The sequence below is a fragment of the Cebus imitator genome, unplaced genomic scaffold (assembly GCF_001604975.1).
Source record: "Cebus imitator isolate Cc_AM_T3 unplaced genomic scaffold, Cebus_imitator-1.0 Scaffold318, whole genome shotgun sequence".
Lineage (NCBI taxonomy): Eukaryota > Metazoa > Chordata > Mammalia > Primates > Cebidae > Cebus > Cebus imitator.
In genome coordinates this window covers 2,009,197-2,021,718 of record NW_016107633.1, presented here as the reverse complement: position 1 = coordinate 2,021,718, position 12,522 = coordinate 2,009,197, and the positions used below count along the sequence as shown (strand labels likewise).

The 12,522-nt window shown below is 48.5% G+C and overlaps 1 protein-coding gene across 1 annotated transcript in view; it reads left to right on the top strand.

The window, feature by feature from the left end:
- WDR88 (WD repeat domain 88) overlaps positions 1 to 12,522 on the top strand; it is a 35,162-nt gene that overhangs the window by 11,575 nt on the left and 11,065 nt on the right. The window contains exons 3-7 of the mRNA XM_017504245.2: positions 656 to 744; positions 3,570 to 3,633; positions 5,002 to 5,140; positions 6,937 to 7,066; positions 9,847 to 10,034. Coding sequence (XP_017359734.1) covers positions 656 to 744; positions 3,570 to 3,633; positions 5,002 to 5,140; positions 6,937 to 7,066; positions 9,847 to 10,034 — 610 coding nt within the window. The remainder of the gene's footprint in view (positions 1 to 655; positions 745 to 3,569; positions 3,634 to 5,001; positions 5,141 to 6,936; positions 7,067 to 9,846; positions 10,035 to 12,522) is intronic.

The window sequence follows — 12,522 nt, the reverse complement described above, 5'->3', positions numbered from 1 at the left end:
TTTTTTTGAGACGGAGTCTTGTTCTGTCACCCAGGCTGGAGTGCAGTGGCTCGGTCTCAGCTCACTGCAACCTCTGCCTCCTGGGTTCAAGCAATTCTCCTATCTCAGCCTCCTGAGTAGCTGGAACTACAGGTGTGAGCCACCACACCTGGCTAATTTTTTGTAGTTTTAGTAGAGACTGAGTTTCACTATATTGGCCAGGCTTGTTTTGAACTCCTGACCTTAGGCGATCCACCCACCTGAGCCTCCCAAAGTGCTGGGATTACAGGTGTGAGCCACCACACCTGGCCTGGAACATATTGCTAGATTCTGCACAGCCTTTTTGGCCAGTAGGAAAGGAAAGCATGATCTGTTTGCAGCTCTGTCCCCAGCATGGCTATGTCCCCAGAATGCTCTGTCCCCAGCATTCCACCTGGTGTCTGTGGAATTGTGGGGGAGTTTCCCATGGATGGTGTGAATGGCAAGGGTGTCCATCCCACTCAGGGGACATGTTGCAAAGTCCTTTCATCTTTCAGAGCTGAGTGAGAGTCCCAGGACCATATAGTTCTCGGATTTTGCTACCAAAGACAAGCTAAGGGCTAATGTTGACCTCGATTTACGACTTCAGTGAACACAGCAGTGACCACCCTCTCCCCCTCTCTCCCATTGATTTGAGGATGCGGTGGATGGTTCTGTGGTTCGCGATTTTGAGCCCAGGCCCAAAGCTCCTGTTGTAGAGTGCAGCGTCACAGCCGACAACAGCAGGTGACTTTTCGCTCGTCTTACACTGGGAAGAGGGAAGGTGAGCAGGCAGGCCACGTATAGGCATGCCTGTGACGTTTCTGTTTTAAGTCATAGACATGGGGTCTCACCCTGTGGTCTAAGCTGGTCTTGAACCTGTGCCTCAAGCAATTCTCCTCCTGCCTTGGCATCCCAAAGTGTTGGCATTACAGGCATAAGCCGCCACTCCTGGGCTTTTTAAATTTTAATATTTTATTAAGACAGGGTCTTGCTCTATTGCCCAGGTTGGAATGTGGTGGTGCAAACACAGCTCACTGCAGCCTCAAACTCCTGGGCTCAGTGATCCTCCTGCCTCAGCCTCCTGAGTAGCTGGGATTGCAGGTGTGCACCACCATACCTGGCTAATTTTTGTAGAGACAGGGTTTTGCCACATTGTCCAGGCTGGTCTCAAACTCCTGGGCTCAAACAGTCCTGCCTTGGCCTCCCAAAATGCTGGGATTACAGGCGTGAGACACTGTGCCTGGCCTGTTTTGTTTTTCAGATAGGATCTTGCTTTGTCACCCAGGCTGGAGTGCAGTGGTGCAATCATAGCTCACTGCAGCCTCCAACTCCAGGGCTCAAACGATTCTCCTGCCTTGGCCTCTCAAATGCTGTGACTGTAGGCATGAGCCACCACCCCCACCAGGAATTTGTTTTAAAATTGATTTACATTAACCCTGAACAGCAGCTATAAATTAGTTACTAGAAAACTGGTATGAGAATGTAAGTTTCATGGGAATTTATCTTTTTTTTTTTTTTTTTAAGATGGAGTTCCGCTGTGTTGCCCAGGCTAGAGTGCAGTGGTGCAATCTTGGCTCACTGAAAACTCCACCTCCTGAGTTCAAGTGATTCTCCTGCCTCAGCCTCCTGGGTAGCTGGGACTACAGGTGCACACCACCAAGCCTTGTTAATTTTTGTATTTTTAGTAGAGAAGGGGTTTCACCATGTTGGCTAGGCTGTTCTTGAACTCCTGACTGTAGGTGATCCACCTGCCTTGGCCTGCCAAAGTACTGGGATTACAGGCATGAGTCACCATGCCCGCCTGGGAATTTGTCTTATATTGGGGACAAACTTTCCATACAGGAACATGCCATGTAAGAAGATAAGGATACATTTATGTTTTTTGTACAAGAAAACATTTCAGAACAAAATAAGTAGTCTCTTGAACTATATTCCTGTGAAAAGACAGATATGTGAGCAGAAAGGAAAGTGATTGATTTTTCTGGGTGTAGAGATCCCTTTAGAAGAGGAAAACAGTTGGGAGGCTGAGGCGGGTGGATCACCTGCGGTCAGGAGTTTGAGATCAGCCTGATCAACAAGGAGAAACCCCGTCTCCACTAAAAATACAAAATTAGCTGGGCGTGGTAGCACATGTAATCTCAGCTACATGTGAGGCTGAGGCAGGAGAATTGCTTGAACCCAGGAGGCAGAGGATGCAGTGAACCGAGATTGCACCATTGCACTCCAGGCTGGGCAACAAGAGTGAAACTCTGTCTCAAAAAAAAAAAAAAAAAAAAAAAAAAAAAAAAAAAAAAAAAAAAAAAGAAGAGGAAAATAGAAGAAATAATACTTTGAAAATCCTTGATACAAAGGAGCATGTGTGGGTGGCTGAAGAGTAAGGGCATGACGATGCTGTGGTTCCTCGTGTGTTAGGTTCTATATTTTCTTTTTCTTTTTTTTTGAGATGGTGTCTCTGCTGCCCACACTGGAGTGCAGTGGTACGATCTCGGCTCACTATAACCTCTGCCTTCCGGTTTAAGAGATTCTTGTGCCTTGGCCTCCCAAGTAGCTGGGATTACAGGTACCCATTACCATGCCTGCCTAATGTTTCTTATTTTTAGTAGAGATGGGGTTTCACCATGTTGGTCAGGCTGGTCTCGAACTCCTGACTTCAGGTGTTCTGCCCACCTCAGCCTCCCAAAGTGCTGGAATTACCCAGGTGTGAGCCATCGTGCTCTACTGGTTCTCTCTAGTTTCAATGAGAATCAAATGGTCCCTAGGGTGGGTGATGGAACGGTCTTTTAAAGATGATTGTTTTATTTGTAATCTTGGCCCTAAATTAGAAAAAGGAAAAAAGTTTTCATAGAAGTCACAGGCAGGCCAGTGGTGGTGGCTCATTCTTGAAATCCCAGTGCTTTGGTGGGGCTGAGGTGAGGGGGCACTTGAGGCCAGGAGTTTGAGACCAGCCTGGGCTATATAGTAAGACTCTGTCTCTAAAAAAAAAAAGAAAAAAAATAGTCGGCTATGATGATGAGTGCCCATAGTCCCAGCTACTTGGAAGGCTGAGGCAGGAGGATCACTTGAGCCCAGAAGCTCAGGGTTGCACCACTGGACTGCAGCCTGGATGACAGAGGGACACCCTGTCTCAAAAAAGAAAAGGAAAGGAGGGGAGGGGAGGGGACGGGAGGGGAGGATAGTAAGGACCACAGTCCTAATTGTCTCTGTTGTAAAGAATCAATGTTTATCTGGTCGGGTGTGGTGGCTCACACCTGTAATCCTAGCACTTTGGGAGGCCGGGGCAGGTGAATCACTTGAGGTCAGTAGTTTAAGAACAGCCTAGCCAACATGGCGAAACCCCATCTCTACTAAAAATACAAAAATTAGCTGGAAGTTGTGGCAGGCTCCTGTAATCCCGGCTACTGGGGAGGCTGAGGCAGGAGGATCACTTGAACTTGGGAGGTGGAGGTTGCAGTGAGCTGGGATCACACCATTGCACTCTAGCCTGGGCAACGGAGGGATGTCAAACTCTTAAAAAAAAAAAAAAAAGAAAAGAAAGAAAAAAGAACCAATGTTTGTCATTTTATTTTCAGAGTCATTGCCGCCTCCCATGATAAGACAGTGAGGGCCTGGGACCTGGAGACAGGGAAGCTGTTGGTATGTATGCCTGCCCAGCGCTGGGGCCCAGGGGCTTGACCCAGCCTTAGGCAGCTTTGGGTTGGCCCCAGGGTCCGAGGAGGTGACAAAAGCTCATCTTCTAGGAAGGAAGTGTGTTCCTGGGGATGGAAGGTGCAGATGTGACCTGCACCCCACAGCAGCCATTGCTTGCAAAAAGTCTAGAGGGTGCATAGGGTGGAAGGTGGGCACTGGGGGAGGAAGACTCCTGGAGGAGGCAGATGGAACAAAGGCTTCTCCTTGAAACATGGGAAGGGTTTGGATACACAGAATGAAGCCAGAATCAGGGTTGGGTGTGGGGGATGGTATTCCAGGCTCCCCAGTAAGACGTCTGGATTTGAATAGGCAGGAAGAGGGGCTGAGGCCATGGGAGAAAGGCTTTGTGCCCCCAAGAACCAGGGTTCAGACCCTTACCAGTCTGTTCTCTTTCTCTCTTGGAGGGGGCCACTCTCCGTCCATCCCACAGGCCCAAGACTCCCACCCGGCCCTGCTCCCCCTCCAGGTAGCCGAAGCCCTGCTCAGGGGCCTCCTCGGGGTCTCCTGCCTCACCTCTACCGTCCCTCCCTCTCAGCTCCTGCAGGCCTTTCCTCCCCCTTCCTCCTTCCTTTCCTTGAAAAACAACTTTTCTTGTTAGTGCAAAGGCTAGTTCATATTCATTGTAAACATTTTTATAAAGACAAGCCAAGTTTTTATTTGATGATAATGATGATGATGATGATTTTTAGAGCCGGGGTCTTGCAAGCTCTGTCACCCAGGCTGGAGTGCAGTGGCACCATCATAGCTCACTGCAGCCTCAAACTCCTGGGCTCAGATGATCCTCCTGCCTTAGCCTCCCAAGTAGCTGGGACTACAGGTGAGCACCATCACATCTCGCTAATTTTTTTTTTTTTTGAGATGGAGTCTTACTCTTGTTGCCCAGGCTAGAGTGCAGTGGCACGATCTCGGCTCACCACAACCTCAACCTCCCGGGTTCAAGTGATTCTCCTGCCTCAGCCTCCTGCGTAGCTGGAATTACAGGCATTCACCACCATGCCTGGCTAAGTTTTTGTATTTTTAGTAGAGACGGGGTTCCTCCATGTTTGTCAGGCTGGTCCCAAACTCCCACCTCAGATGATCCACCCACCTCGGCCTCCCAAAGTGCTGGAATTACAAGCGTGAGCCACCGTACCCAGGCTTACCTGGCTAATTTTTTACTTTTGTAGAGATGGAGACCTTGCATGTTGCCCAGGCAGGTCGCAGCCTCCCAGTCTCAAGCGATCCTCCAGCCTTGGCTTCCCAAAGCACTGGGATTACAGGTGTGACACACCACACCTGGCCTAAAACAACCTTTTGATTCTTGCTCCATTTCAGTGGAAGGTCAGGTATGACACCTTCATCGTCTCCTGTAAGTTTTCTCCTGATGGTAAATACGTGGTCTCAGGCTTCGACATGGATCATGGAATCTGCATCATAGACGCTGAGAACATCACCACCGTTTCCATTGTCAAAGGTGAGGGTGTGTGGGCCTGTCTCTTCAGTCCGCCCCAGGAATAGCCACTTGTCACTGACAGTGACCTTCCATTGCTTTATTTGGTGAAACTGTAATGGTATGAAGCACATCATTGAAGCTGGGACACTAGGCTAGGGGTGGTGGCTGGGATGAAACCTGTAATCCCAGCACTTTGGGAGGCTGCTTGAGCCCAGGAGTTTGAGCCCAGCCTGGGCAACAGGGTGAAACCCTGTCCCTACTGAAAACAATACAAAAACTAGCTGGGTGTGATGGCGTGCACCTGTAGTCCCAGCTGCTTGGGAGGCAGAAGTGGGAGGATCATTTGATCCCGGAGGTGGAGGTTGTAATGAGCTGAGATTCAGCCACTGGACTCCAGCCTGGGAGACAGAGTGAGATTGCATCTCAAAAATCAATCAATCAATAAACAAAAAACACACCAAAACAGTCCTCTTCAGTTAATGCTTTTCCCTTCATTCGGTCTTGTGCTTTTAACAAATGATGCAATGTTCATTTCCAACCTCATGTGATCATTAAGCCTAATCTTTTATTGAGTGGAGTCTTGGCCTTCTTAACATTTTTACCGTTTTTGTTTTTTTTTGTAGAGACAGGGTCTCGCTATGTTCCTAGGCTGATGTCAAACTCCTGGCCTCAAGCGATCCTCCTCCCTCAGCCTCCCAAAGTGAGGCATTACAGGCAGAAGCCCCTTCACCCGGCCTACCTATATTTTTTTTTTTTTGAGATGGAGTCTCGCTGTGTCGCCCAGGTTGGAGTGCAGTGGTGTGACCTTGGCTCATTGCAACCGCCACCTCCCCAGTTCAAGAGATTCTCCTGCCTCAGCCTTCTGAGTAGCTGGGATTACAGGAGCCTGCCACTATGTCCAGCTAATTTTGGTATGTTTAGTAGAGACAGGGTTTCACCATGTAGAGCAGGCTGGTCTTGAACTCCTGACCTCAGGTGATCTGCCCACCTTGGTCTCCCAAAGTGCTGGGATTACAGGCCTGAGCTACTGTGCCCAGCCTATTTTTAAAATATAGAAATAGTAATTGTCATATGAGTTTCCTGGTTGGGACATTGTGCGAGGGTGATGCCACATGTTCCCAAGGGGGCTGCTGGGTGAAGGACATCAGGGATCTCTCTGTTACTCCTTACATCTGCATGTGAGTTTACAGTTATCTTAAAGTTTATCAGCCAGGCACAGTGGCTCACACCTTGTAATCCCAGAACTTTGGGAGGCTGAGGCGGGTGGATCACCTGAGCAGAAAAGTTTGAGACCAGCCTTGCCAACATGGTGAAACCCTGTCTCTCCTAAAAATACAAAAATTAGCCAAGCGTGGTGGTGGGCACCTATAATCCTAGCTCCTTGGGAGGCTGAGGCAGGAGAATTGGTTGAACCTGGGAGGCGGAGGTTGCAGTGAGCCAAGATCGAGCCATTGCACTCCAGCCCAGGTGACAGAGCAAGACCCTGTCTCAAAAATAAAATTAAAAAAAATTCATTATGTAAGGAAAAAAGCAAAAGGCTGTTGTGTCAGTCCTGTCTCCTCTCCAGAGGTACCTTTTATGAAGTATACATTGTTGGGCAGCCTTCCTGAACCCTGTATGTGTACCTGTGTATACATGTATTTGCACACATGACATTGCTTCTCATATGTGCTTTGTGTTTCTTTTTATCGATGTGGCACTATGCCATGTGCACTGCCCCACAGCTTCCCTAATAGCCCCCAATAGCCCACCTCACACTCTACCTCCAGCCTAGCATGGGGAAGGCATGATCTTGATTCCCTTTCCGTGTTCTGCAGATCATCACACAAGGTCCATCACATCATGCTGCTTTGACCCCGACAGCCAAAGGGTGGCTTCTGTCTCACTGGACAGGTGCATCAAGATCTGGGATGTTAGGTCCCAGGCCACGCTGCTCACCATCACCAAGTGAGTTGGGTCACAGGAAGCCAAAAGGGAGCTGGGCGAGGCATCCCCATGCATGCCCTCGTGGATTCCACACAAGCGGGCATCCATGTGGACACGTCTGTAGCTTGGTCATGGGTGCTAGGAGAAGGCTGGGGGCGGGCAGGCCGGGGGAGCCATCAGCCGTGACTTGTGGGCTGGGCTGGGCCTCATATACATTTGTTTCAATGTGAGCCACTAGTGGAAACCATTGTGCAGAGAAGCCCACAGGATGTGAACTTCCAGCATCTCCTGTAAAATGGGAAGGTTTGGCTGGGCGAGTGGCTCATGGCTATAATCCAAGAGCTTTGGGAGGCCAAAGTGGGAGGATCGCTTCAGGCCAGGAGTTCAAGACCAGCCTGGGCAATGTCACAAGACCCCATCTCCACAAAAGATTTAAAAATTAGCTGGGTGTGGTGTCATACACCTGTAGTCCCAGCTACTCAGGAGGCTGAGGCTGGAGGATTGCTTGAGTCCAGGAGTTTGAGGCTGCTGTGAGCCCTGATTGCACCACTGCACTCCAGCCTGGACAATGAAGTAAGACCCTGTCTCAAAATTCAATAAATAAATAAAATGAATTAAGTCATTTTGGAGATATTACATTATCATTAAAAAAATTTTGGTAATATATATATGACATAAACCTTGACATTTTAACTATTTTTAAGTGTGCAATTCGCTGGCATTCATTACATTCACAGTGTTGTGCAACTGTCATCACTATCTAGTTCCAGAACGATTTCATCATCTCAGACAGAAGCTCTCTACCCATTAGGCAATAACTCCCCACTCCCCACGCCCCCAGCCCCGAGCAACCTTTAGTTTACTTTGTCTCTATCCTTAAGGTTCATCTGTGTTGTAGCCTGCAACAGAACTTCATTCCTTTTTTTTTTTGAGGTAATCTCGCTGTGTCGCCCAGCCTGGAGTGCAGTGGCACCATCTCAGCTCACTGCAACCTCCACCTCCCAGGTTCAAGTGATTCTCCTGCTTCAGCCTGCTGAGTACCTGGGGTTACAGGCATGTCCCACCACACCTGGCTGATTTTTGTATTTTTAGTAGAGACTGGGTTTCATCATGTTGGCCAGGCTGGTTTCGAACTCCTGACCTCGGGTGATCCACCCGCCTTGGTCTCCCAGTTTTGGGATTAAGAACTTCATTCCTTTTGATGACTGAACAGTATTGCATCGTGGGTATATACACCACATTTTCTTGATCTGTTCATCTGTTGATGAACTCTGACGTTGTTTCAGTTATTGTGAAAATGCTGCTATGGACACATGTACATGTAACTTTGAGTTCCTGCTTTCAATTCTTTATTTTTTTCTTTCTTTTTTTTTTTTTTAAGACAGGGTTTCACCATGTTGGTCAGGCTGGTCTTGAACTCCCGACCTCAGATGATCCGCCCGCCTTGGCCTCCAAAGTGCTTGGATTACAGGCTTGAGCCACCACGCCCGGCCTCAATTCTTTATATTTTATTATTATTATTTTTGAGACAGAGTCTTGCTCTGTTGCCCAAGCTGGAGTGCAGTGGCATGATCATAGCTCACTGCAGCCTCAGATTCCTGGGCTCAAGTGATCCTCCTGCCTCCTGAGTAGCTGAGACTATAGGTGCACATCACCATGCCCGGCCAATTTTTAAATTTTTTGCAGAGATGGGGTCTCATTTTGTTTCCTAGTCCTGAACTGCTGAGCTCAAGTGATACTCCCACTTTGGCTTCCCGAAGTGCTGGGATGACATGTGTGAACCACTGCACCTGGCCTGCTTTTAATTCTTTACGCTGTATACCCAGGAGTGGAATTGTTGGATCATATGGTAATAGTGTGCTTAGCGTTTTCAGGACTGGGGACCTTGCTTTTTAATTTTGCATTAAGACCTGAAAATGATAAAGCGGGTCTTGCTAGAGGATTTAAAACATTCATAATCTCACCTGATTTTGAAGCTTGCAAAGGGTACACCTTCAGTACTTTTCATAACTTTTAGCTTCAATTGCCAAACATGATTCAGAAAATTCAAGAGGAGGCCAGCGTGGTGGCTCAAGCCTGTAATCCTAGCACTTTGGGAGGCCTTGGCGGGCAGATCACTTGAAGTCAGGAGTTTGAGACCAGCCTGGATAATATGGTGAAACCCCATCTCTACTAAAAATATAAAAACTAGCCTGGCATGGTGGTGGTGCCTGTAATCCCAGCTATTTGGGAGCCTGAGGTGGGAGGATTGCTTGAACCCAGGTGGCGGAGGTTGCAGTGAGCTGAGATTGCACCACTGCACTCTAGCCTGGGCGACAGAGCAAGACTCCGTCTCAAAAAAAAAAAAAAAAAACCAGAAGAGAAATCCTCTCTTGGGTTGGGTGGCTCACGCCTGTAATCCCAGCACGTCGGGAGGCCGAGGCAGGTGGATCATCTGAGGTCGGGAGTTTGAGACCAGCCTGACCAACATGGAGAAACCCCGTGTCTACTAAAAATACAAAATTAGCCAGACGCGGTGGCGCACGCCTGTACTCCCAGTACTACTCTGGGAGGCCAAGGCAGGCGGATCACTGGATCCCAGGAGTTTGAGAGCAGCCTGGGTAACACAGCGAAACTCTGTCTCGCCATGTTTTGAGAAATGCTGGAACAGTCTGAGCAATTCATATCTGGACCATGGTCGGCAGTGATCCAAGGCATGATGGACGTGAGCTCGCAGGAGATGATACTCCCCACTTTAGGTATGTCTTCAGGTCCTCCAGGGGCAAAGCGCTAATGTGTGCACCCCACCATCTGTGTTTCAGGGCACATTCCAATGCAATCTCAAACTGCTGCTTTACCTTCAGTGGCCACTTCCTGTGTACAAGCTCCTGGGATAAAAACTTAAAAATATGGAACGTCCACACAGGGGAGTTTCGAAACCGTGGAGCCTGTGTGACCCTGATGCAGGGCCATGAAGGTTCCGTCAGCTCCTGTCACTTTGCCAGAGACAGTGAGTAATTAACACGCAGAAGGACTCCACTCCTGTGGGAATGCTGGGCAGAGTTCTTCATGTTCCATTCAAATGGACTCTCCTCAGTGCAGACAGAGAGGTGATTTCCAATGATGCTGACAGGGAGGGGGGATTTTTCCCTACGAGAACAAAAAAGTCAAGAGGGAAGACCATAGGCACAAGTTTATAGTGGCAGAAACTCAGCTCAATGTGGCTTAGACAACCAAAGACATTAACTCCTGTAATGGAAAAGTCCAAGAGCAGGTCTGACGTCAGGTATGGATGGGACAAGAGAGTAACTCTGTTGGGAACCCAGCTCTTCACTCTCTCAACCTAGCTTCCCCCTGTGTCAGCCTTTACGCAGAAGGCGGCAAAGATGGCTGGGTGCGGTGGCTCACGCCTGTAGTCCCAACGCTTTGGGAGGCTGAGGTGGGAGGACTGCTTGAAGTCAGGAGTTCAAGACCAGCCTGGGCAACATAGCAAGACCCTGTCTCGACAAAAAGTCTAAAAATTAGCTGAGTGTGGTGGTACACACCTATAGTCTCAGCTATTCAAGAAGCTGAGGTGGGAGGATCACTTGAGCCCAGGAGTTTGAGGCTGCAGTGAGCTGTAATTGCACTACTGCACTCCAGCCTGGGCAACAGAGTGAGACCCTGTGTTGAAAAAGAAAAAAAAAAAAAGGTCTGGTACAATGGCTCACGCCTGTTAACCCAGCACTTTGGGAGCTTGAGGTGGGAGGCTCACCTGAGGTAAGGAGTTCAAGATCAGCCTAGCCAACATGGTGAAACCCATCTCTACTACAAAAAATAAGTCAGGTGTGTTGGTGGGCACCTATTAAGCCCAGCTACTCAGAAGGCTGAGGCAGGAGAATTGCTTGAACCTGGTAGGCAGAGGCTGCAGTGAGCCTAGATTACACCACTGCACTCCAGCCTGGGTGACAGAGTGAGACTGTATCTCTGAAAAAAAAAAAAAAAAATATCTCTCTCTCTCTCTCTCTCTCTGTATATATATATATATATATATATAATCTCCTACCTCTGATTTTATATATAATAAAAAATATACATTAAAATATATTTTATGCCTATGTATATAATACATATAAAATGAAAGAGATAAAGCTGACCCCTAGTGCTCCAGCCAGCCTGGTTCTAGCCCCTGGCAGTCCTGAAGAGAAACCCTCTGTCTGATAATGCCAGAACAAGTCCCAGGAAAGACTCCCATTGGCTCAGCTTGGGACACATGCCCATCTCTTAATGAATCACTTAGTGGGGAATGAAAGCCTCTTATTGGCCAGGTCTGAGTGACTTGCCCACCTCCAGAGCTAGGGTTTGGAGTTAGAACCCTCAGATCCAGAGGGACTAAGAGTCAAGAGTCAGCAAGGAGTGTTTCCCCACAGGAAATTGGGGAGCTGTTGCCAGGTGAAGGGACATAGATGTGAATGGGGGCAGGGACAGGAAGCCACCACGGCTAGCCAGCCCTGGGGAGGGAAGGGGGTGCTATCGACACCCAGGAGCCAAACGTATGCTCCGCTATCCTGGTGAGAAGTGGGGCCTGCTCTGTGTGTCTAGGGGCCCCAGCTGGCACACATGCCATTGGGGCCTGGCTTGAAAAGTGCTAGGGCGTTTCCAGGCAACTTTACCTCTTCAGCAACACCCCTTATCTAAGTCCCACCATGAGGCGCCCCGCCAGCTTCAGTCCTTGGCTTTACGGGATTCAGAATCACATGCAGTTGAGCTGAGATCACACCACTGTGCTCCTACACTCCAGACTGGGTGATGGAGTGAGACTCTGTCTCAAAAAAAAAAAAAAAAAAAAAAAAGAGGCCGGATGCAGTGGTTCACTCCTGTAATCCCAGCACTTTGGGAGGCAGAGGCAGGCGGATCACAAGGTCAAGAGATCAAGACCGTCTTGGCCAACATGGTGAAACCCCGTTTCTACTCAAAATATAAAAATTAGCTGGGCATGGTGGCACATGCCTGTAGTCCCAGCTACTTGGAGGATAAGGCAGGAGAATTGCTTGAACCTGGGAGGCAGAGGTTGCAGTGAACCAAGATCGCACCACTGCACTCCAGCCTGGCGACACAGCAAGACTCCGTCTCCAAAAAAAAAAAAGAATCATGTGCAGTCAATCATGATTATTCCAGATTCTGTGTTTGTGAATTCACCTACTTGCTGATCTCTATTTGTAAACCTAAAGTCAACATTCATGGCACTTTCAAGATCACTCACAGGCGTGAAGAGCAGCAAAAAATCTAAGTCACCTCCCAGCTGAGGTTGAACAAGGCAACATTCTGTCTTCTTGTTTTACCTCTCATGTGGTAAAGTGTCCTTTTTGTGGTCTGTACAGTGCCACTGTTTTTTGTCTGTTCGTTTGTTTGTTTACTACCTCTGTTGCCCAGGCTGGGGTACAGTGGTGCAATCTCGGCTACTGAAACCACTGCCTTTTGGGTTCAAATGATTCTCCTGCCTCAGCCTTCCAAGTAGC